The sequence below is a fragment of the Rhopalosiphum maidis genome, chromosome 3 (genome assembly GCF_003676215.2).
Source record: "Rhopalosiphum maidis isolate BTI-1 chromosome 3, ASM367621v3, whole genome shotgun sequence".
Taxonomy (NCBI): domain Eukaryota; kingdom Metazoa; phylum Arthropoda; class Insecta; order Hemiptera; family Aphididae; genus Rhopalosiphum; species Rhopalosiphum maidis.
Window position 1 is genome coordinate 18,574,980 of NC_040879.1, and position 26,160 is coordinate 18,601,139.

General features: G+C 27.4%; 2 protein-coding genes across 3 annotated transcripts; one reads left to right on the forward strand and one right to left on the reverse strand.

Annotated features, from left to right (window-relative positions):
* Positions 1 to 3,755: 3,755 nt before the first annotated feature.
* LOC113557786 lies at positions 3,756 to 5,064 on the reverse strand. Its single transcript, XM_026963337.1, has 4 exons — positions 4,342 to 5,064; positions 4,196 to 4,282; positions 4,074 to 4,124; positions 3,756 to 3,995 (listed from the first exon to the last, which is right to left on the reverse strand). The coding sequence occupies exons 1-4, from the start codon at positions 5,062 to 5,064 to the stop codon at positions 3,756 to 3,758; spliced, it is 1,101 nt and encodes a 366-aa protein (XP_026819138.1).
* A 9,531-nt stretch (positions 5,065 to 14,595) lies between these two features.
* Positions 14,596 to 22,957, forward strand: LOC113558672 (leucine-rich repeats and immunoglobulin-like domains protein 3). Of its 2 annotated transcripts, XM_026964165.1 has the most exons (15): positions 14,596 to 14,896; positions 14,984 to 15,213; positions 17,165 to 17,236; positions 17,886 to 17,957; positions 18,033 to 18,164; positions 18,249 to 18,392; positions 18,484 to 18,627; positions 18,714 to 18,854; positions 18,987 to 19,130; positions 19,491 to 19,882; positions 19,939 to 20,253; positions 20,316 to 20,597; positions 20,688 to 20,963; positions 22,099 to 22,326; positions 22,391 to 22,710. In XM_026964165.1, exons 2-15 carry the CDS (start codon positions 15,044 to 15,046, stop codon positions 22,708 to 22,710), a joined length of 2,832 nt encoding a protein of 943 aa, XP_026819966.1. In that variant the 5' UTR covers positions 14,596 to 14,896; positions 14,984 to 15,043. The 2 variants fall into 2 exon arrangements, with proteins under 2 accessions (XP_026819966.1, XP_026819967.1); XM_026964166.1 differs by lacking the exon at positions 14,596 to 14,896 and having other exon boundaries at positions 15,044 to 15,213; positions 22,391 to 22,957.
* Positions 22,958 to 26,160: the final 3,203 nt, after the last annotated feature.

The window sequence follows — 26,160 nt, forward strand, 5'->3', positions numbered from 1 at the left end:
AAAGTCGGTAATAATGTACGATGAAATTGATAACAATATTTAATTTATCACAGATTTACCGCAATTACACAGATATTTGTTTGCATATATGGGTAGTTCATTAGTGAAAAACGGTAACGTTAATAAAATACAAATAGACACCGTTGCGTTATTAAGAACCAATAACGTGTCATCAGCTACATTCACACTGATAAACAAACCGCGTTTGTTAAAATATACTACGCATAAACATTCTGTAGCTACGCCTTTGGTTTTGGCTTCATTGCGATATATCACGAGTAAAGAGACCCGTATGACGTTTAATAAAATATCAAATTCACAAATGTGTTAGTTGTAAAAAAATCACGAAACCGATATTTAAAATATTGTATAGTGTTGGTTTTTCAAAAAAATTATGCACATGAAACAAAAAAATAATTCAATTTAATTAGTTAAATTTTTAAACACTAGTTTAAAATTAATTATAAATTTATTTGAGATGCTATATAGTTGTGTAATCTTTTATCAAGTACAGTTATATTAAACAAACGAGCTATACGACATATATCTTTTATAGAACCTTGTATGTTGATGACATGTGTATATTTTTCATTGTATAGATTTTCAATAACATTGTACACGGTATCGAAATCTTTATCGGTATCATTATGATATACCTTTACACGAAATCCCGGATTTCTAGATTTTATACTATATCGACTTACTAAATGCTCTTTTAAACGTAGAGGACTATAGTCTGATGTATGATAATTTGCGAACGTGTACATTATACTAAAAACCGATATGACTGCTAACAATGATGGCGATATGTCGGTCGATACTTCGAGTAAAATGTTTTTATACAACAGTGTCTATTTGTATTTTATTAACGTTACCGTTTTTCACTAATGAACTACCCATATATGCAAACAAATATCTGTGTAATTTCGGTAAATCTGTGATAAATTAAATATTGTTATCAATTTCATCGTACATTATTACCGACTTTGCGGTATTGTCATCGAACCAAGTTTTCGGTGAACATTTTTCTGTAAATGCGTTTAAACTCATATAATGTGTCAGTATATCAAATAGTTTTAAAGCGTCGTATTTTCCATTGGTGAGGCTTGATATGTTGGACGCATACGCCATAATCTCGTCACATGACACCACGTTTGTGACGTGATCTTTGAAAAGAGGCAAATACCAATTCCACGTAGATGTCGTTGTATAAGTAACTACCGAATATGATACTTCATTATTACCATCGGTGGTGTGCGTGTATTGATAGATCAAACCGAATATAGTGGAAGCGTGTGCGTTGCATATGAATCTAGACACATGGTCGCTACACGGCGATAGCCCTTGAAACACATTTATTGTTATGTTCGGATCCAGCGTTGCGTCGATCGTACGAGATACGTTGATAAAAATCAGACATCGTGTGTATATAAATACAAAATGCTTATGAAATTTACGATTAGTTGACGCTGTACATTCGTTTGTAAAACATCTATATAACTATTAATTTAGAGAAAATGGGTATTTTAAATCGCGATCTAATAACTAGTTATTTCAACAATGGTTTATATAAACGTACGCATTGTAACACTTCCAACATCTACATTGATGGAGAGTTGATACGATTTAAAGGTATGACCGATTACAATAAAACTCAACGAAATGCCGAAGAAGCTATAGCTCGTGAAAGTGTGAAATATTTACGAAATATCGTGAATGTTTTACAATCATATTTCGGTAAAACGTTTGACGGTGTGTACGTGTATATGGACGGAAAACGAGTGCAGAACAAAGAACAACGCAATTATGATGTGTACAAGTTTAATTCGGGACGTTTTCAAAGAGATGTGCGAACGTGAAGGATACCGAATCGTTCAATTGGTTTCTGGTGAAGGTGAATTGCAAATATATTTACAACGTGATAAATTGTCAAATTTAAATGTTTTTCTCACAAAAGATAGCGACATGTTGTCGATTTTATATGAACACACACCTAATATAAAAAACGAAGTTTCTGTAATGCAAAAAATTTACAACGTCGAAGACTCTTTGTTAAACATAATTGATCAAAACGACGATTACGATAAATCTGTAGAAGTATACGATTTTTGCGCTTGGGTAGAATGCAACAGCCATAGCAAACCGATACGGATATATGGATTTGATGATACTGTGGGACGCTTAAAATTTTCGAAACTGGTGTTTCGTACATTTTGTACAATGTGCGGTACCGATTTTACAGATTCGTTATTGACTCCAAGTATGGTTACCGGTTTTTTTACATGCATACAACCCGAAGAATTGGATATGGTTAATCATTACGAAATGGATTTATTGGACTATAGAATAAATTCACAACAGAGTGACGCTAGTATTTGGAAAAATCGTATTTTTGAAATTGTAACGTTGGTTTTGTTATCAGGATTTAGAAATCGTGGTAGCGTGAAACAAATAAAAAAGATTCACGAAACCGGTAAATTGAAAAATATCGTCGATTTGAAAAATGAATTATACGATATTGTACGTATATATTATATATATATATTTCGTTGGGCGTCATGTTGCCGATAAACGTACCTCGTTTGAAGAATACGGCGTACAACTATATAAAAACTATAGTGCATATTTGTAAAGATGGTATTTTGGCTAATTATAACGATCGGTTAGTTGCATCAATTTTATATAATTGGGCAAAAAACACAACTTTGAATGATTGCATGAAGAATTGTATAGAATATGAAAATGTTTTAAAAACATCATCGTCATCACCGCTGTCATCATTTAATAATAAAGTCAAACGTAGATTGTTTAACGGAGTCGGAGAAGATGAAAATGAATCAAAACGGTTTATTATGAATTTGAATTATAAAATTAATTTGAAAAAATATATGGACCAAGACGTTACCGCACAAAACAAAATCGTAATATTATATTGTAAAAATATAACGCCACATTATTATATTTTATATCGAATTTTTTTACAGGTTCCGGTTCAAATGTTGGTGGACGCAGAACCTATACATTTTATGGATACCAAATGTCAAAGCATGAGCGCTGCTGCCAAACCTGTCGATGATCCTCGAGAAGACTGCTGTACCACAACTGTCAGAAACGAGTTTTGCGATGATGCTGGTGGAGTTACTAATTTAAATTTTAAAAATAAAATCCACAACATCGACAACTACGAAGACGACGGAGATGATTTTGAATTTTTTTAAATTTATATGTCTTTAAATTAAATTTAAGGTACACTTAAATTCTGAAGTGTTTCCATATGAAGACTTTTGAGCCGATTTTGTAAAAAATACTACCAGTTTATTGTATAAAGCTTATACAGACTTTCAAAAATCATACTACGAGCGAGATTATTGTGAGCCATTATTATCAAAACATGTTTTTCAAACCTATACTCCAATCGTCGTCGTCGGTTTATCACATCAGAATGATAACGTTAAATCGTCGACCATAGACTTACGAATAGAATTTGAAACGGGTACAGCTATTCCGGACAAGACTGCAGCTTATTGTTTAATACTACATGACTAGATTATAACTTACAATCCGTTTAGTGGAGATGTTAGAAAATTGTAAACCTTGTATATATTTTATATACTTTATAATTATTGTTATACCTTGTTTTAAAAAATATAAATTGTAAACCTTATTGTAAAAACTTAATCTAATAAATAAAAAAATGGATTTTAATATCACACTTGTTTTTATTATTTTACATAAAATTATTTAAACAATATCATTCAAAAGAGTTTGCGTTTTACATTCCGTTTTTTCGTGGGCATGCCGCCTGTGAAGTCGAGAATTGATGGCGAGTGGTTAAAAGACGTTGGACCGTCGTTCTCATCAACTGCGAGGCTTGTTGGTGGGGATTTTATGCGGTTATTATACCATAGGGGGTATTGCGTAAAATTGTCCGAATCATTTCCTGTAGAATGATTGTCTATGATCGCCGGTGGTAGACTCTCAAGATCATCAATAGGCTATACAAATAATAATTTGTTATATATATATCTATTTTAAAAATTAAATGTGAGTATTATCAATGACTTGGTTGGTGCCTGTGTCACTTGTGTTAAAAATTCTTCAATACCACGATCCTCGTCAGCTGCCTATAAAATTAAAATTATTAATACTTAAATTATTTCAATATATATGTATATAAGTTATAAATTACTTGTGCCTGCGAAGGGTTAAAATCATCATACATTGGAGACATACTCGAGTATCTTGGAGGTGAAATGAGTCTCACTTCGGATTCAGTGAATAACTATAAAATAATAAAATATGTATTGTATTTTTACGAGTGAATAAGTTTTAAAAACTTACCTCTGGAGACATTTTTCCGCTCAATCGTTGCGCCCAATGTTCAGCTAATTGTGAAGAAGCATACATTTTGAGTTGACTGATGAAATTGACATCATATTTTGGAATTTTTGAAATTACACTTTCGTCGCGTACATTTTTGATAAATGTGACCATTTCTTCAGGTGTTTTCGGTGGTGAATCAACTTTGGTGGATTCAACATCGATATAGTTCAAAAACATATCGAATTGTTTTAAGACAACTGGCCGTATGATGGTTGACTTTGGAACGACTGTTTCAAATATGCACCATTCTAAATATTGCAATTTCATTAAATCTGCACGATTTAGCAATACTCGACATCCGGCTTGTGTTTTTGATTCGATGACAAGCATATTTTCTCTTTTATACACCATACTAGATAGTGAAATAATTTCTGTTTCCAGAAATAAATTCCGCTTGTATTTTTGAGGTAGGTCGAGTATAAAAGATAGAATGTTCCCCATAAGTGAGAATATACGTCTTAGAAAATCAGATGATATATTTACATATCTCAAAGGAGTAATGACTTGTACTATGGTGTTAAATTTATCTGCAGGATCAAGTCCTACATTCAAAAATTTACGCTCGGTGAAGTCGAGAATGAAATTGCTACAGTCGATGAGCTCTGCAGGCGGTGTTGGTGGAACATATGTAAAACTTTTCTGATTGTAGTGTTTTTTCATGTTAGCGATTGAACCGGCCATGATTAAAAGTATACGAGAAATGAAGAACACTAAATAAAAACGTTTTAAACACGGAGCGCGAGAACGGTTGTGGTGCGAAGAGCTATAAGGCTGGAGAAACACTGAAGAGCTGTCGGCTCTTTCGGTCAGGCTCTTAAATTGGTGCATTATATATAATATTCATGCTATTAAGTATCAATACATTAAATATAATACATTCTTTACATTTTCGGTGGTATAAATGCTAGACTTTAGCATTAATGTGTACATTCCATAGTGTATATCTCAATGACCATCCGGGATATTACAAACAAATTAAGAAGTATGAATACATTTATACGCCCGGCCGTGTTGGCGGATGTGTGTCGTTTGCTAATGACATGATATGTGTCTATGCTATTAAGTATCAATACATTCTTTAAATTTCAACACATTAACCTAACTGGTTGTGTTTGGGCATATCGATATTGGACAAAACGCTATTGTGTTTGAATCAGGGATACTAATGTAAATATACGCTATGAAGAACTAATGCTTCTTGTGGTAGATATGGCGTTTTTCAATAATAATAGTTTTCGCTAAGAAATGTGTTTGAATATTGATATTTAATCGAATAAGGATAATGTACCTACTAATGGTAGGAAATGTATCTTATTGTACTTCGAAAGTGTCTTTCAATTTATTGATATTTATTTGAACACAGATAAATGTCTCTTATCGTAAATACGTCAGTGATATATATATATATTAAAATAATTAATATTAAAAAATATAACGTTTGATAACACGTGATAACTGATTAAATGTGTGATAACTGATTAAATGTATGATAACTAATTAAATATATATCACGCACGTATATTATACCATGTGATGACAAATTATAACTGATAACAAATGATAACTGGTTGTATGCATACGTATATGATAACAATAATACAAGTCACGCGATCGGGCGTCGGCGGCGGGTTGCGGTTGCGGCGGGTTGCGGTTTCTGAATCGGCTATTTCTATCAACTGTAGTACTTTGTTCAATTCAACTAAAATAACCAAATCTTACTTTATTATTTCCAACTCAATTTCTCTCAGTTAAATATAGGGAAATTAATTACCTATTTATAATGTATAATATTGTATTTTCATCTATTTTCTACCCTCGTAAATTTCTGTTTGAAATATTTGTTAAAGAACGTAAAGTTAGAATTACATTGTTAACTGAACTCTTTAAAACAAATCCAACTATGTTCAAATAGACTTGTAGAATATAATTGGAATTCCTTTGAGCCCCTATTTTAACTGTCTCATATTAAACTTTGTACTGTCAATTTCAAACTTGTCGACATTACAATTTTATTAAAACCTTCCAACAATGTTTAAATAGACTTGTTAGACATTGTTATTAGTAACATTTTGGAATTTTCAGTAACCCCTTTATTTGTTCATTTAACTTTGAACTGTTAATTTCACACTTAGCACATTACATTTGTAATTTTGATTGTACAAATAAAAAACTATAACCCAATAAAAACCATACAACAATATTTATCAGGGTTTAAATTAATGTTAAAAGTTGAATTTAATGATAAATTTTAAATTTAAGTTGATTTTAATGTTAAAATTGAAGTTGAATTGAGAACTCAAATAGTCAAATTTAATATTTGAAAATTCAAAAAAATGCTGTTTATACGATTACGGGAGAAATAACACAATTATCTACAGACATAGAAAATGCAATCTTTTATAAGAAAAAATAAATTAAATAATTAAAACGTATTATAGTTATTTATATGAAATAGTAAAAATTAAATAAATTACTTGGATAAAACAATCACTCAACCTACTATTACTAGAGTCATTAATAAAATCACTAATTTCAATATTTCAAACATTAAAACATATAACTTAATACCTAAAAACACTAAAAAAATAATTATTAAACAACGTACCTACGAAATTAAGTTGGATTATTAATTAATAATGTGTTTTATAGACCTGAGAATGAAGAGTTAAAATTATAGAATCTATGTCCTATGCCTACTTCCCTTTAATATTAAATGATGATTAATTGATGTTTGATAATTGTCTGTTGTCAAAACGAAATACCCATTATAATCTCGGATTATCCAATGTAATCCCAGATAGGTCAATAGGTTAAAATTTTAACAAAGCTTTATTGCTTTTAAGAATTTATAGAAGAAGGATTTAAAATAAAGTATGCAGCAAACCAAATGTTATTTAATGTTAAAATTGAATCATTAAGTCACGGTACAGCTTATTAACTTGACAAAATTTAAAAATGACATTAAAATATAAAAGCAGTTACCAAGTTTAAATAAGAAAAAACACAAAATGGTATTAGATCTTTCATAGGAATGTACTCAAATTACAGTATATGTAAAATTTAATAAAATTAAATAAAAGTTATAAGAACACAATATAATATTTTTATATTACAAAGTTTTATTAAATAACTAAAATTGTTGTTGTTCATTCACATATCTAATATCGTATAAATTTAAACTTGAAATGCGTATAAAAAACAAACTTTACACGTCATGTATATTGTAGATAATGTATTTTTTGTCATAGTGTGAACTATTTTTGACGAACCTCGTTAGGTTAGGTTACACATTTTACGATCCACCTCTCAGAAAATGTATCATACGCCAATATGAATACTTATGTTTTGTCGATAATATAAAATATGTTTATTCGACTTAATGCCTTCTCTAAAACAAATTACAATTTATAATTTACGTATAAGTCAATATTTGCAGCTATAAGTGATGTATAACGACCGGGCTCTAGATATCTGACTTCGATATCCCTAACCACCTGCCGAGCTCTTATTTCGATATCCTGATAAATAGTCCCTTCCCATGAAAGAAGTAGTTGTGGGTATGACGAATCTTGGCAAAATGATAGTGATTTCACTGTAACATTTGGTATTCTAATCGATCCGTTTCCTTATGATGGTGAATACCTAAGGTTTTCCATTGAGACGTGTGGTCTGGTTTTTATTTATTTGCTATATTAAACTCGTACAATGTAAGCTACGTTCTTCATAATGGGCTTAGTATTTTTTTGTTTCTAATTTCCTTATTATATGTGTCATTTTTACCTTTCGTATTATTTAAGATGTTAAAATTGGTTTACTATTCTAGAAATTTATAGGCACTTACTACGCACATACAAACGCATATGCTTATAGAATTGCCTACACCTAGCTCCTTCGACGTTCAAATCGGACGGTATACTCAATAACATAATATTCCAAATCCATGTTCTAGCGATTCTATTTATCCAAAAATACATTTTTTCAAGAAATTTTAATCTCTAGATTTACCTATACAGCTATGTAGACTTATTATAACCTTATTCTTTTATAACTTATTTTTATTGTGCTTCCTATGCCTACAAAAATGTCCCGCTTAAAATCATACATTTATACGGTATATATATATAAGTTTAGGATCTAAACTGTACTATAGAGTCGTAATCGTGGAAATACGGAATATCTTTGTTTCTATATTATGTGGGAAATAGACAGAAAAAACAATTGTTGATGTTCGGCCCCTTAATAATTTATAGTATAAAATGATTAATAAATCTGAATTTTACACATACAACTATCCTATTTGGGTAAAGACTATCTACTAAACTTAGTTGTATTGGACTCAATGCATAGGTTCGAACTTTATTATAAGCGTCTGGAAATTCAAATTTTGATGAAATTAAATATTTATACAAAATATAACAATTTTAGTTATTTTGTTAAAAAAATGTTTGTGAGAACTGGGAACTTGAAATTGTACATAGATATGTTATTATATTTTACTATATGCAATGGAATTTTCAAAATATATTTACATTCACTTTTTTTGCAACGTTACCTGCATCGTAAAATTTAGTTTGGATTATCAAACTTACCTACGATTTCTTATTTGTTAATGTACTCGCACTTAATATACCCTATACAGTATACTCTATACCTACTGGGTCTTACCTTGGTACCAACCACAGACTTCTATATAATACATTATATATTATATAGAAGTCTGTGCAGATCTTACGCTAAAGAAATATTAGAGCTGCACACCTTGTTTGTTTTTCAGAAGTGAATAAATTTGATGCTCACTTCGCTCGCGTATAATATATGACACATACTATCATAAATATAATATAATATTTTATACATCATAAATAAATTATGATAATAATATTAATAATGATTAATGATATTGATGATAGTGATGATTAGGGCTCGGAAATTTATGCATTTTGCATTTTTTTTTTTTTGAACATTTTAGACGATGCTCTTCTGGCCACAAATGTTTTTAATTAATATGCAAATCTGAACAACTAATTTTTATTTTTTATTTTTTGGTGTTTATTACTTTTAAGTCGTTTTTTGACATTTTTAGGTAATTTTCTCACATTTTTAGTCAATTTTACTGATCTCACAATCTCACATCGGTTCACTTTTTATTGTTTCTTATCGACCATTATACCGATAACTTACTTAAAACTTTGAAATTACCACGGACTAAGATTAGTACTTATCCGATTTTATCTCACCAATTACAGTCATCGTTGTCGTGTTGTAGTGAGTATTATTATATCTAAATTTTATTATTTTTTCGTAATATTTTTGATATTCCGAAAATTAAAACTTTGATTAGTGCTCGTCTACGTCTACTATATTTGTAATTTTTTATTTAATTTTTAAGAACATTTTTTGTCATTTTTATGTCATATTTTGAGTAATTCGTAAACTTTAATAAATGTATATAGAATTTTATAGTAAAATACAGTACAATTAAAAAAATATATATTTTTATCGATTGAAACAAATATTTATAATATTTTTAGGTCATTTTTTAATGTTTTAAGGTCATCAACTTCCGAGCCTTAGTTATAATGTTTCCTTACAAATGACTTAAGTTCTTTCATATAATTTTCAAACATAAAGGTTGAATAGTTATGAAGTGGACCATCAATATATTGCCAGTTTAAATAACAAAATTCCTTAAATTATATTTTGATTAACAACAATTAATATTGATCTAATTTTTAACTTTTTTTTTCTTTTTTATGACAACCTATTCATCAATAACATTATTTTCTATTTGGCGATGGTTATTAATTTAAGCACAACTACAATATTTGGTGGCATAACGCAATGGTCATGACCACGGTTTATCTTAAAAACCGTAGTAGATTAAATCTCTTGATATTCATAGATAAATTATCAATTTCTAATTCATTTGGAAAACAAAATAATGTCAAATTATATCTATGTTATAAGCTCACAGACATATATAATTAATTATTAAGAATTAAAAACCATTTTATTTTTTATGAACTGCACATTTTATGCACAACTACACGTTAGCGCAAGCTCTGAATCTGTGGTACCAACATATAGTAAGTGATAGATAGGATATCTAAGATACTGTGATATAGAGATATAGAAATGATTTTAAAAATAAACCAACATGGTGTTGTTATATGATATCCTTCGGTTTCTTTGTAAATCATCTACTTGTTATGGGAGGTTATTGCGAATATTACGAAACTAGGAATAAATGATCGTGTTTGAATATTCTAAAGAATACTCATTCTTTAATCTTTATCATTTTGATAAAAAAAATAAATAATGACTATAATTATACAACTCGGCGTTAAATATTGATATAGTGTTTCCAATTATTATATATATACAGTATACACTATTTTATTTATAATGTAGCATACCCGATTGTGAAACAATCGACGTGCATTGTTGAAAATATGTGAGAATAAACTAATAACAGATTATCAATATTTTTTTTTTTTATATATAACAAACCTCTATAAATGTATTTAGTGTTTATAAAATTATTAAAAAAAAATTCATAATTCAAAATAATTCAATTTAAGTCGTATATAGGTTAGGTACTCTGTACTCAAATAAATAATAAATACATTTTACACCGCTTGAGTTTACGATTTTACATAAGTACCTACTCGACTCACCAGTCCATCAATCGACAGGTGCTCCAGGTGACAAAAAAAAAAAAATCTGAAAATACACTTGCAGATTCCTTTCTATACAGTATATATTGTCCCCCCTCCCCTCGTGGAGATCAGAAATCTTTGTGATATATTGATATTATATTCTTATTTTATGATTCGGACTACTGCATGTGTAATAATACCTGGTACCGCGAAAAAATAACCACGGAAAAAATACCTTATATGAAATTTTGTGAGATTTTAAATGATAATATTCAAAACTAAAATGTATATTCTAATTAATATTATATACGTTTTTTTATTTATATGTATATTATTGACCGTAATTGAAAATATTGACTATTTGTTATTATTATTATTATTACTTTATTATTTATTAATTTATTTATATATTATTGATATTTCAAACTAATTTACTAAATAACATGGGAAGATTAGGAAGTCCATATTTTAACAATATAAATTTAAATATAGGACTTATAAATATATTAAGATATACCATATCTTAAGAGGACATCGCACCCACAATTTAGTGTGCTTTTAATTTTTATATTAGAGTGAATTGACCTATTATCAAACTTTTAGGTAAGAACATTATCTATGTACTAAGAACTAGGTCGTATAACGGACATTCATAGGGACAAAAATAATTGTCCGTTATAGACAGGTTTCAGTGTTTTATAAATAAAATTAGAAATATATCTGTTTAAGGAAAAATTAAAATTGTGTATGTATATTATATTAATATTGTACATATTATTATAATCTTTATCATTATTATTATATTATTATATTTTACATATACATAATAAATTTAATTTTAATATTTATCAGCAAGTTTACGAATAAACAAACCGCTAGACTCTTTACAACGAATAATGTTCACCTTTTGTTTTAACTTGAAAAATTTACGCGGTACAATAAGTGCCATTGCTAAAAAAAAAAAATGTAAACTCTGACTGCAAACCTATAGAAACTGAATAAAAACATTAGAATTACTTATGGTTTTCTTTTATACGTATTACAATTTATTTCTGGATTTATATCTGTTTAATTGTATCTCAACTTCATAAATTCAATAGGTACTCGCAATCGACGTTATCAAAATCGCCGATAATGCAATCGCCCGTAATCTGTGTTTTCACGTATTGCGCTCTGTATTGACACTATTTCGTAGTTCGTATATGCACAATAATATGATATTACATTTATATTTGAACTAGTATTTTTGTCCGTTCTGAAATCACCGGGGTAAAATATTAGTGTCAGTGTCCGTAATAAAAAAGAATCCGTTATAGACAGGTCGAAATACATTGGAATGCCTATCTTTTTACCGGGACCGGGTCATTTTGTCCGTTAAGAGAGGTGTCCGTTGTATACAGGTGTCGGAGGTATCCGTTAAGTAAGGTTTTACTGTATTTTATAAAATATTCTCATACACGTATTAATTAAAATATACATTTTAGTTTTGAATATTAAACAATTATTATCATTTAAATCTTACAAAATCTCATATGGGGTTATTTTTTCCGTGGTTATATTTTCACGGGGTTATTTATTAGGCAAATCATAATACCTAACTCAGCATGGACTGATTGCCTCACAAACACTGACGGAATAACAATTATTCACGTAATATTATGTTTGTGTACGATATACCTACTTCCTTATTTCTTTATATTATTATTTTTAATACTTATTTGATCTTGTGATTTAAGTAATAATATCACCGTGTTGATATATGTCATATCCATGAAGATTATAAAGATGCCTAATTGCAGCAATAATTATATTTTTACATAGTTAAATCCATGTTTATCCATTATCCATAAAATGCATGAATTTATAACGTTAACTGGATAACAATCGGTTACCTTTTTTTATTCATAAAATAACGCAAAGTACTGGCGTTATTAAAGTTGCTACCTATATGTAGTGAGAAACAATCCTATCGTAAATCCTGACGATTACGAACCGTACTATAGGTATAATAATTACGTGTGTTCGTCATGTTAAGTATACACATTACTCACAATCATAAGAGTAGTATACAAATAATAGGTAATAATATATCGTGGTATATATTATGCACCTTATAAATTATAATATAGACAATATAGTTTAAGTAAATTTAAAGCGATACTAAACAAGTGATGATTGCATGTTGCATACACCAAGTCTATAAATAAATGACCAGATATAATGTTTGTTGAAACGGACAGGTATTACCATAGGTATATGAGTTATATAACTCCTTATAAGGACAAAATTAAAATAAAGTAAAATACGGGATACTAATAAAATAAAAATATTTATTCTTATTATGAATATGTCTGTGGTTGCATATATAGAAACCACGAAATCGGGACGAAAACCATAGACGTTTAACAGTTAAAATCGGTACATTTTACAGTCCTGGCACACAGACGTTTTAACCGAATAACAACTATGAAAAATCGGTACTGTACTGCACATTATAAAATCAGGACGTCTGCGGTAGTCACGCTAACACCAAGTATCTTCGTACAATATATCTAAGTAGGTAGGTGGGTATTCATTGTGTTCGACGACTGCAGTGTGTTATATGCGCGGCCAACTCTCTCTCGTACACATTTATTAAACGTATAGTATTATGTGCAGGTGACGATCATAACAGGTCGCAGGACACCAGGTGCAACATCTTTTATTGTTGGTACGTGGGTGGGTGGGTTCACGTATGCAGTGATTCATTCAGCAACACCATTATATTTACATACAACCGCCACCACTCCTACTACCTACAGAGCGTTTAATATTAATATACTACCTTGCCACTGCTGTACGAGCTGTTTCTGATTTCGAGAAGAAATATTACATTATTCGAATCGTCGTCAAACAAGCGGACGCGTTTTTATAAAAACCTACGCGACTGCGCATCGCAACACTTATATTATAATATTTGTATACACCTACTGTGTAGGTACACGGCTTTGTATAAGTATATATACGCTTATGATAAAATATATTACGATGGTAATATAATATGGTAGCTGAGCATAAAAAAATATGAAATTATTATGCATTCGGTGCTGCGATTTGATAATAATGTCGTAAATTAATCGTAACCATTTGACGAGCGTTCGAATCATCATTCGGTATACTCATATCGCACGCGTGCAGATACGACTCTAATATATAAATATTTGTTTCGAACGAATTCGCAAATCGAACCATCGGATACCGAGGAATATACAAATATACAGCATGTGTTTATTGTAAATAATAATAATAATAATAACAACAACAATAATGGGCAGGTATATTTCTATATTATATTATTATACGTTTTTACGGTTCGGCACGACGTCGGTTTCGCGTCGGTCGTGTCCGACGCCGCCGCCGCCGCCGGTGTAGAGTTTCGTACGAACGGGCCCGCCCACAAATGGTAACGGTGTATGGAAGGTCCTTGACAAAAACCTACGGGCCACAATATTATTTAAATTTAAACAAAAAAAAAAAAAAAACCATTATCATCGTCGTTTATGAATTAGTGATAACGGTTGTTCATTCTCTCATTAGTCATTACCGCATAGTCGATGTTCGTACTGCACTAGTGCTCGTCGCTCTTAGTGGGTTCTCGCCGCTGTAGGTAGTCGGTGCTTCGCGCTGTGTTTTTTTTTCCTTCCCGCCGACGATTAATAACCCGAATGATGTAGGCGTACTCGGAAAACGTCTTCCACGCGCTTTGAATCTTATTGTCCCGGCAATTCGTTTTGTGTCAGTCCGTGTCTGTGCACTCGTGATGTGAACGAAAAATACGGATCCCTCGAAATACCTAGGTAGCTGTGGCATGGAGTGTAAGAATCAATCATCACGCGCTGTTGACGCTGTCGAATGCGGATAATGGTCCGGTGAAAGACGCTTAATGCTTACTATTTTTGCAGCGTGTGTTCGTCGGAGACTATGATCGTTTCGTATAGGTAGTATAACTGTTTGATACGATCATGTTGATTGCATACTTGCTGTTCGTATCAACTCTGTTGTACGAATCCGCGATTTGCAACGCCAAGAAAGACTGTTACAAGAAATGCAAATGTCTCGGCTCGTATGTCGATTGTAGCAAAAAAATGATGAACACATTTCCAGAAGCGTTACCCCCGTGGATGGAAACTTTGTAAGTAAACCAAATTTCTGTCCAATACTTAGCCGTTTGTACACAATCTATCATTTGTAGGGTTGGAAATTATCTAATATTTAGGATAGATAAAATATGGACTCGTCTAAATAAATGTATGTAGATAATTTTAATATTATATTAGCTTTACAAAAAAATTACATTTATAAATTATATATTTATTTTAATCTTCATATTATATTACAAACATGAACTATGACGAAAGCACTAAATCTGTGTTACAAATAAAACCAATGTTACTAAAATACTAATATAAAATAAAAAAATTTACAAATGTCTCGTTAAAATGTATGTGCAATGTGCGTTGTGCACTCCATGAGCGTTAATGAAATATTAATTATTGATTAATTAATTATTATCCAATCTATTTTAAAAATAAACCTATATTCAATTCATAGAGACCATGATATTTTAGATATTTAAATATTTTTAAAAAGTATATTGATACATACATGTACATGTGAAATGTAAATTGTCAATACTCGATAGTCATGTTGTGTTCTCAGTTCTCAATAGACCAGTGGTTTTCAATTCTATTGGCTCCTTTGAATTTTGGAATCGAATGTACGGTTAGGTTGATAGGCTGAACAACGGCTTCCATATGAATAATGATAATAATAAAAAAATGTTTACAATTTTATTTTTTGTTAATACTACAAAATTGCGACTCCTTTGATAATACTCAACAATGCCCCAGAGAGCTGTGACATACTGGTTGAAAATCATTGCAATAGACAATATTTAGCTCAGTACATCACGTATTATGTGTTTTTGAATATGTGAAGTTAATAGCTCATCTTTGGGAATTGGTAGATTACGAGTGGCTGTAAGTGCATATATAAGCATTTGACAAGATTGATTTAGAACTAATATTTTTCTTGTGTGTGAGATAATATTGTAAATTAATATATTTTTCTTTATTAATTTATATTAAATTGTATGATTGGTATAAATGTTAAAATGTGCTATGATGTTTCATTTTTTATGTATTCTAAAAAATAATTCAAATATTTATGGTATGATTAAAATAAAAGGTAATCTGTACAATCCATTGTTATCAGTTGTCATATAATTACTCGTTATGCCATTATAAATCTATATGATTCAAATTCAAATAAATGTAAAACATAGTATTCATGTATATTTTTATCTGGATGAATGTATTATTATTTTTATCTAGATAAATTTCCTTTATGTTAACTATATTATTATCTAGACCAGCAGTTACAAACTATTAGGCGCAAGCACTGAACATGGGAGGTGTAATGTAAATATTGATAACGTATACACAATTCTATCATAGTATTATATACTAATAAAAAATGTATCATTTATTCAAAAGAAGCGCGATTATAGTTTTTTTATGCTCAGGGATGTATGAACCAAAAGGTTTGGGGATCTCTGATCTGGATAATATTTTGTTCAATCAATTTTAACTTTAGTTCTAATGTTTATTAAGTCAAAATTAATTTTTAAAAGTAGGCTTATCTAAGTATGGTAACAAAAATAAGTATGGCTATTCAACAAAACAATTTTAGCGTGAATAAGAGTACCGGTAAGATCAATTTCAAAATAATCTTAATCAAATCCAAATTTAGTAGTATAATTTGCTTGAAAAAGATAGTACAATCGAGTCACGATAACTCAAACCTCTATAATTCAAAAAAATTTGACAACTCAAAATTTTTTTTATTCCCCAATAAATATAAATTAATATAGATTTATATAAATTTGAGTTAGATATTTCGAAGCGAATTTTTATCTCCTTTCAACTTCGAGTTATCGCGACTTGACTATACTATATATTATAGTATCAAATGTACTTTTTATTATAATAACTAATCTAAATAATCAATGATTATTTTATCACAATATATATTTTATATATCTACAACATTTTAATTGTAAAATTTAATATTTTTATTTTCAGGGATTTGAGCTTAAATAAAATTGATGGAACTATGACAATCGATACTAATAGTTACTTACTTCTAACAACATTGTAAGTAATCAATATTAATATCTATTTAAATTGTGTAATGTATTATTTTATCATGTTATAAATTATAATAAAAATATAAAATTCTTGTGTAATATGTATCGTACATAGTTATAAAAACATTTAATATTTTTTAAATGATTATATAATTTGATTTTATCAATGTTGTTTAAATCACCTGTCATTTTTTTTTATTTATACATTAATAATTTTTTAACTTCTATATTAGCTAATAATTTTGAATTATTATATCCATAAGCGTTTGAGGAATGTCTAGTAAACATTTTTACCATCTCAATTACTCTATTTTACAGCTTTTTATTTACTAATTATATAACTATTATAATTTCTATCATAGATGTAATCAGTAAGGAGGCACCCACCACCTATTAAGCATCTTCTTTATATTTAATTTAACTCAAGAGTTTGCAACAGTCCTTAACATTATCAATTTACTTCTAACAATTATTTTTTTTAATTTATCAAAAATAATATAACTGTAATGGCTATAATATATTTGTTCTGTTTTTTCATTGGTCATACTTGCTTGTACCTATTGTACTAATATGTAAACTAAAATGATAAAGACTAATTATGTTCAATATTCAACAAATTATTATAAATCCAATAATTTACTTTTTTGTATTTTTAGGAAACTTACTAAGAACTCAATCTCATCTTTTCCAATATTTGTAAACAAATCAAATATCAATAATTTAAATTTGTAAGTTTAATTTTGTTATAATTTATTAAAAGTTATATTATAATATTAATATTAAATTATTTTTAAATTTTACAGAGCACATAATAAAATAGAAAAATTGGAGGCTTTAGAGAATTTACCTAGCTTAAAAAATTTAGACATGAATAAAAATAAATTGGTATTTTTGGATGATAATTCTTTTCCACAGTCTCCACACTTAAAAATACTGTTAGTAAACATTAAACATATTTTTTATTAATAATAAAATATATATTTTATGGAATCTATTGTATATTTTATGTATTTTTTTAGAAATTTAAACAATAATTTAATCACCAACTTAAGTGCAAATTGCTTGGACACATTGACAAATTTAGTAGAATTAAAAATATCTCATAATAAGCTCAACAATTTACCTGGAGGATTATTCAAAAAACTTAAAAACCTTGAATTACTGTAAGTACTTATTGATTATATATTTATATATGCATCTTGCATACTTTTTTTAATTATAACATTAATTACAAAAAACATTTGTTATTTTTAGCGATTTAAGTAGAAATCACATAACTGTCATTCATGGTTTATTATTTATGGACTTAGTGAATTTGAAAACAATGATACTTCGACAAAATCAAATTGAAGATTTACAAGATGGATCATTTTTTGGTTTAATAAATTTACAATCATTGTATGTTTATTTATATTTATATGATATAATATCTAAAACTGACAACATAATTAAATTGTTTTTGTAACCTTTTTTTATAATTTTAGACATTTAGAAGATAATAATTTGAGCAAAATATCCAAAGGCTGGTTATATGGTTTGAATTCACTTGTCTACTTAAATATAAGTTATAACAGAATAGATCAAATCAAAAGCGGATGGGAATATTGTGCAGAGCTTGAAGAATTGTAAGTCGTTTATTCAATATTATATTTTGTTACAGTAATTATTTTTGAATGTATTATATTAATAATACATTAGTAAAAACCATGATATTTATATTTTAATTAATGCGAAAATGTGCCGTTTTATTTATTTAGGGATTTGTCCTATAATAAACTACAGTACATTGAAAAAAGTAATCTAGAAAATTTAAGGAAATTACAAAAATTACATTTAAATAATAATAGATTATCTTTCATTGAAGAAGGATCTTTCAATAATACACCTATGATACAAATACTGTAAGTTATATTTATATAGTTAATAATAATAATAATAATAATGTTAAATAAATATTATAATATAATAATCTTTATCATTTTTTTTTTCAATAGTATCTACTATAAAAAATCGTAGGGAATTTATTCAGGATATTAATTTATAGAAAATTAGTTTTATAACAACATTAAACTATTTATTTCTTAAATTTTTCCATTAATAAATAAACTAACATTATATTTTAATTTTATTTTGTATTTAAATTTACAATTTTTTTTTTATTCGTCTATCTAATTTGTTACTATTATACAAATTATTATTCTTTATTTATTAAATATATGTGAAACATATTTATTTTATAAAACTATATTTACTTTTTTTAGTCAAATGGATCACAACTATTTGTCATGGCTTATTGAAGATGCAAAAGAAACTTTTATCGGTCTAAGAAATTTGAAAAAATTAAGTTTAGCTAATAACAAAATATTATTCATTAAAAAAGAAGCATTCTCTGGTTTAGACAACCTAGATGAATTAAATTTACTTCAAAATAATGTCCTAGAAATTCAGGATGAAGCATTCAAATATATGCCTAATCTTGAATATCTATATTTAAATAGTTCTTCACTTGTATGTGACTGCTCAATGTCATGGCTTAAACAACCAAATATAATTGAAAATTTACCATTTGATTACATAAATGCATTTTGTGGCTTCCCAGAAAAAAATAAAGGAAAAAATTTGAAAGAAATATCCTTAACAGACTTCTCATGTCGTAAGTATTAATAATTTGTAATTTTTTATTACAAAGCTAATTTATAATTATTTTAGTTGAGAACAGTCCAAAACCCATGATAATATTCCATCCTGAATCGAAAATGGTTCTCGAAAGGCAAAACATTACCTTAAAATGTGGAGTAAATTCTTCATCAACTGAAAAAATTAATTTTATCTGGAAAAAAGATAACCACGATTTGGAATTGATTTCTACAAACCATTACTCAACCTTAGAGTTTAATGGTATGACACAATTTTCTGTTTTAAACTTGTATAATATATCAATGTCCCAAAGTGGTAAATATCAATGTGTTGCTTCTAATGAATTTGGTATTACTTATTCTAATCGTTCAGTTTTATCAGTTGTTGGTAAGTACCAAATGTAATTAACATAATAATAGTTGAATATTTATTTTATTTTTTATTTTTAGTTTATCCATTTTTTGCTAAAGTCCCCGGAAATAGTTCGGTAAAGACTGGCCTTACTGCTAAATTAGAATGTGCTGCAAATGGATATCCAGCTCCTCAAATATCTTGGCAAAAAGATGGGGGAACTGATTTTCCAGCAGCACAAGAACGCCGTATGAAAGTAATGGCTAGAGATGATGTATTTTTAATTGTTGATGTAAAATTAGTTGACATGGGCATATATAGCTGTACTGCCAAAAATGTTGCTGGAATGATAGCTGCAAATGCAACACTTAATGTTTTAGGTATACAAATACTATTATAATTATTTTTTTTATAGTTACATTTCTTTTTGTACATTGTTATTTATTATTATTAAATGTTTTTTTTCACAGAACCCCCTTGGTTTAAAAGTGAAATGTCCAACAAACAAGTTAGGGTTGGCGAAGAAGTCGTTTTAGAATGTTTAAGTTATGGATCTCCAAAACCAAAAATAAAATGGATGAAAGATGGTGTATCTCTTACCTTGAGTAATAGACACTTTTTTACTGCCGAAAATCAACTTTTAGTTATAATGGAAACAAATACAGATGACTCTGGCACTTATCAATGTGAAATAACTAATTCTTTAGGAGTAAATAGTCAAAAAGTTGATGTTCTAGTTATGCCATGTAAATATTATTTTATATGTATTTAGTTTTTTCTTGAATATTATGTTTCTATTAAAAATAAGATTGAATGTGTAAAATAAAAAGTAAAAATAATGTCAAATTAAAAACAGAACTACTAATAATAGTTATTAAGGGGAAGCCCACATATGTTGTTTCAGTCCCATACTCCTATATAACACTTAGGTTTAACAGAATCCATTGTATGCTGTTAACTTTAATATAATAGTCAATTTATCTATTATCTAACTTAAAGGTAGGAACTAATATTATCTAGGGCATTTTATAAGCTTTCATTTTAATTTTATAGTGAGTTATAGCTATATAAAATATTACAACCAAAATGTTCATAACTTAGTAACTTACTTAAAATTACAATATTAAACAAATCAAATAAGATGCCCTAGATAATATTCTTACCTATTAATTTTATAACATGTAAATTTACCCTAATATAGTAACTACACCAAATAGATTTTCCTGATTTAAATTTGTTATTTTGCACATTAGTAAAATGGAAACAACATGTATTAAATTATGTATAATTTTTTTTCTGTTACATAAAATAGTAAATTTTACTAAAAATTTATGATATTTTGACTTATAAATATTACCACCATTTAAATAGATATTTTATCAGTTATTAACATTTTATCTTTAAACAAACTCAATTTTCTTTTAAACATACAATTATACTTCATAATATTAAAATTAATAACCCAATTATTGTTATAATACATAAAATTGTTTAATATTATAAAGAAGTATTTAACTACTCTGTACACAATCTATAGATCATTTATATATTACGTGAATAATATTAGTTTTTATCATTTTTTATTTACTGAAGTCTAACTATTCTTATAGTTATATATCCTTTCCTAGTAAAATAAAAAAAAATCACAATTTTAAAGATGAAATCTTAGGTATATTAAATAAATTACTCAACATTTTTCAAAATAAAGCAACATATTTATTATTTATATTCTAAAATTAAAATGTTTATGAAAATATTGTATTAATAATAAATAAAAATAAAAATGTATATTATAGGTATTATTTGTATAATAAAAACATAATATAAATATTACATGCTATTTAAGATTATATTGTTTCAATTGAATTTTAAATTTTTTAGTGTATCGAAGTTTAATTCACGAATATACTCTCGGAGTGGTTGTCATAGTTATAATTATGTGCATTATAATTATATCAGCAATTTGGGTATTTTTTGTGTATAGAGCAAAACGCCCTTCATCAAATTTAATCAATAGTGCCGATAATAAATCATTGGATTCTTCAAACAGCAAAGATAGTGGTACTGGTGAATCCACTAAAAGAAGTCAAGAACAATTATTTAATGAAAGTAAATGAACTATATTTTTGAAAATTAATTAAATTACTAAAAATTTAATTTTCAATTATTACAGGTTTGAATGCGTGTCAAAAGATGAATAATAATGTAGGCAATTTATCACCTGAAATAAATTTGCCACTACTAACACATGCTTCTGTTATTCTTGGCGAAAATTCTGTCAAGTACAAGCATTCACATACAGCTTCTCCTGTCCAATTATCAACTACAGAAACACATGAAACTGTCGACGACCAAATAAAATGTGTTAAAACATCTGAAAAACCATGTTCTATACCAGTTCCACTGCCAAACGAGACTCAGGATTTACCTACAATTGTTCAACAGTCAAGTTCCCATGTTTGCTTGCATGATCCAACTGTTGGCCCTTGTTAATTCATTGTTTAATCTTCTTATTTTTTTTATCTGCCAATGATATTATGTAAAATGTATATACATATTTTCTACTATTATTCCAAGATTTATAGTAACCTATTATAGTAAGCCTATGAGACTTGATCCATAAAAAAAGAAGATAACAAAAAAACTTGTGATATAGGAAATAAAGTCTTAGAAACATTTATGGACTGGTATATAGTATTTACTTAGGAACATACAAATAAATACATAATGAATAGCTGTATTTTCTTTAAGGGAATTTATATTTGCATTTATAAATTCTTAGAATGGCTAGGATATGTATAGACAGCCAAAAGGTTGTATAAAAATGTTCTATTTGTAAAATATAAATAAGAAAAGACCACTTGGTAGACCAAGAACTGATACTGAAAGATGGAAAGATACTGTAAAAAAAAATATGAGATTAATAATCGGAAATGCAACAATAGAGTGGACTTCAGATAGAGAAAAATGAAAAACCTATTAGTGGTAGCACAGTTCTTCAATGGATCGTTAAGCTGTTGGTTATGATTATTATTCCAACTTAATCCTACTTAGATATTATTGAAATATCAAAATGGTTCCTGTCTTAAATTTTTGTTTTTAATAGTTTTAAGATTTTTTTATTTGAAATATTAACAAGATAATGTAATAACTTCTATTTTCTTTAAACCTTTGACATGAGTTATTTAAAATGATTTGTATTTATTGCGGTTATCATTTCCATAAGCTAACTCAATTATAAAAATTAATTTACTGTTAGAATGCTTTCAGTATTTTTCATGTATTGTTATTAAACTTTTTATGACTTTTAATAGCATGTACATAAATATTTAAATATCTATTAATTGTTAATTAACAATTTAATTACCTACTACTAAATTGTAACACAATACAGTCAATTCTTGATTATCTGCGGTCTTCCGCAAAGCTATGAGAAATTATGTATCCATGTATATTATAAAAGTAATTAAAGAACATCTCTTAATACTGATGACAATGCCCCGTTCCACCCAGAGGTTTTTGATTTTTGGAGATGGACATACTTTTTATCAAGTTTTGCCTCCAACATGAGAATTTGCTCATTATTATCGTGCCACCCTAATCAAGAGTTTACTGTATCTATTTTTATTTATATTGTTACTTCTTATGTTTTATAATTTTTATATGTATTATATTATAAATAATGATCTCACTACAAATATTGTTACAATAAAACTGCTCGTATTTTGTACTACTTAATTAAATAATAATAATAACAAATAAAATATAATGTTTGATAATATTTTAACTATTTATTTATTTTTAATTTGTGTTTAGTTAAATAAAATGGATCAATAACCATCAAAGTTTGTTTAACCTTTAACAACTAATGGTAGACTGGCTAGATGTTCAAGTGTGCTAGTGTTCTGTAGTACACCGAACTGGAAGCCACTGAACATTTGACAATATTACTAATACATTTATTTTAAATACCAAGAAGTTTTAAACTGCCACTATCGAGCTAATAAGAATAAGTAATAACATATGTCAATGCTTGATTCATACAATTTATAGAAAAAAAAATAGGAATGTATTACTTAGGTAGAAATTTATCAAATGTTTACTCGTATCATCCATGTTTTTGAATTAAGCAATGCTAAATTATAATATTAATGTCTGATATAAATGTTTACCACTTTTTGGTAAAAAATTATTAATAAATTATTCATTAATTTTAAAATTAATGAAAAAAAGATCTTTATTAAAATACAGAAATGACTTTCAATTTGAAGCTTATAATATGACTTTTAGTCCTTTGTCTTGAATTTATATACTTTTTGATCTCATTTTTTCATATTTTTGTTTAAAACTGCCATTAATTATTTTATTTATTGTAAATTCTTATTTTTTGAAAGCAAAATTTTGTAAAATTATTTTTCATTAATATTATCCAACATCTCAATTTTAATTTAGTGAGGCTCAAGATAATTAAAAAAATATATTTTTAATTTATTAAGACTATTATTTAAGTTGAGTAGTCTAGTTAAAACAATTTTTATTTGAATTCCTAAAAATCTTAAACTAACATAATAAACATATTTAAATAATTATAAAAGTTGATCATGTTGATTATGTTTTAAATTATATTTTTCAAGCCAAAATGTGCAATAAATGTTGAGATTTTCAATTTTGTGTCACTATTTTATAATTCATGATCAGACAAAATAACCATACTATAAATATGTATACTAATAATATACAAATACTTGTAATATTAACCCTATACATTTTATTTTAAAAATGTCTACATCACTGATACCAGATTTAAAGAACAGATTAAGCCTAAGTTATTTTTTCAATCTTTTTATTGACTATATTTAGTAACTCTACTTATCAGATTATTAAACTACATCATTTCTGAAAATATATTTAATGTTTGGAGTTATAGTATTAAATATTTTATAATTATTTATTATTTATGTAAAAAGGTTAATTGTTAACATAAATTTTGTTATATTTGTTAACCAATTTTTATTACTTTTTTTTTTTTATTTAGAATTTATTAAAATTAAAGTCTTGAGTATATGATGCAGTCACTGCTATAATCACAATAAAATATTTAGTATATTTTTAATGATCCTAAAGACTTTATCATTTTTATTATTGATTGGGTATACTACCTAATAAAACATGTACGTAAAACCTAACCATGGAAAAAAATTTCTTTTAAAATCAATAAATAAAAAGTCTGGTATAGAATGGGTTTGGGCCATTATATTTGTAATATATCTCCCAGTCTTCTACTATTAACTACCGTTGAGGAAATGAGCAAATTTTTTTTATCAAGAAAAAAAAACAAAATTTTTCGTTCCTTACGAGTTTCAATTCACACAGATATTTAAGTAATTTAAATTAAAATATATTTTTAAAAGTTCATTCAGATGTTATGAAAATATTATAGAGTACAATACATCAGTCATCAATGTTCTCAAGCGCTCCTGTCAAGAGATTGTTTCGACTGAATCCAATGTAATGACCATTAAACGTTACAGACTAGAAGATGAATTATTTATGAGAAATTAGTTCTTCTAAAACAGAACAAAATTACTTTATAATCTATTTATTATTTATATATAATATTAATTTATTTTATTTAAAAAATAATGATTAAAAGAAAAACTACATTCAATATTATAAATCCTTTTACTAAAATAACTAAGTAGTAAATTACAAAATAATGTACCTAATTGTAGGTATGTATAATTAAAAATTAAACTCAAAAATAAATAACTTACAACAATATTTAATTTATTATTATAAGAATATTTTTATATTTTTATTTAACCAGTATTTCTATAAGTATAAATGTAAAAATGAAAAAAAAAACAAAGATGATTAAATAAGGAACTTGCCAAACGCTAGTTTTTAATTATTGAATTTGATTATTGTAGACATAAACACTTA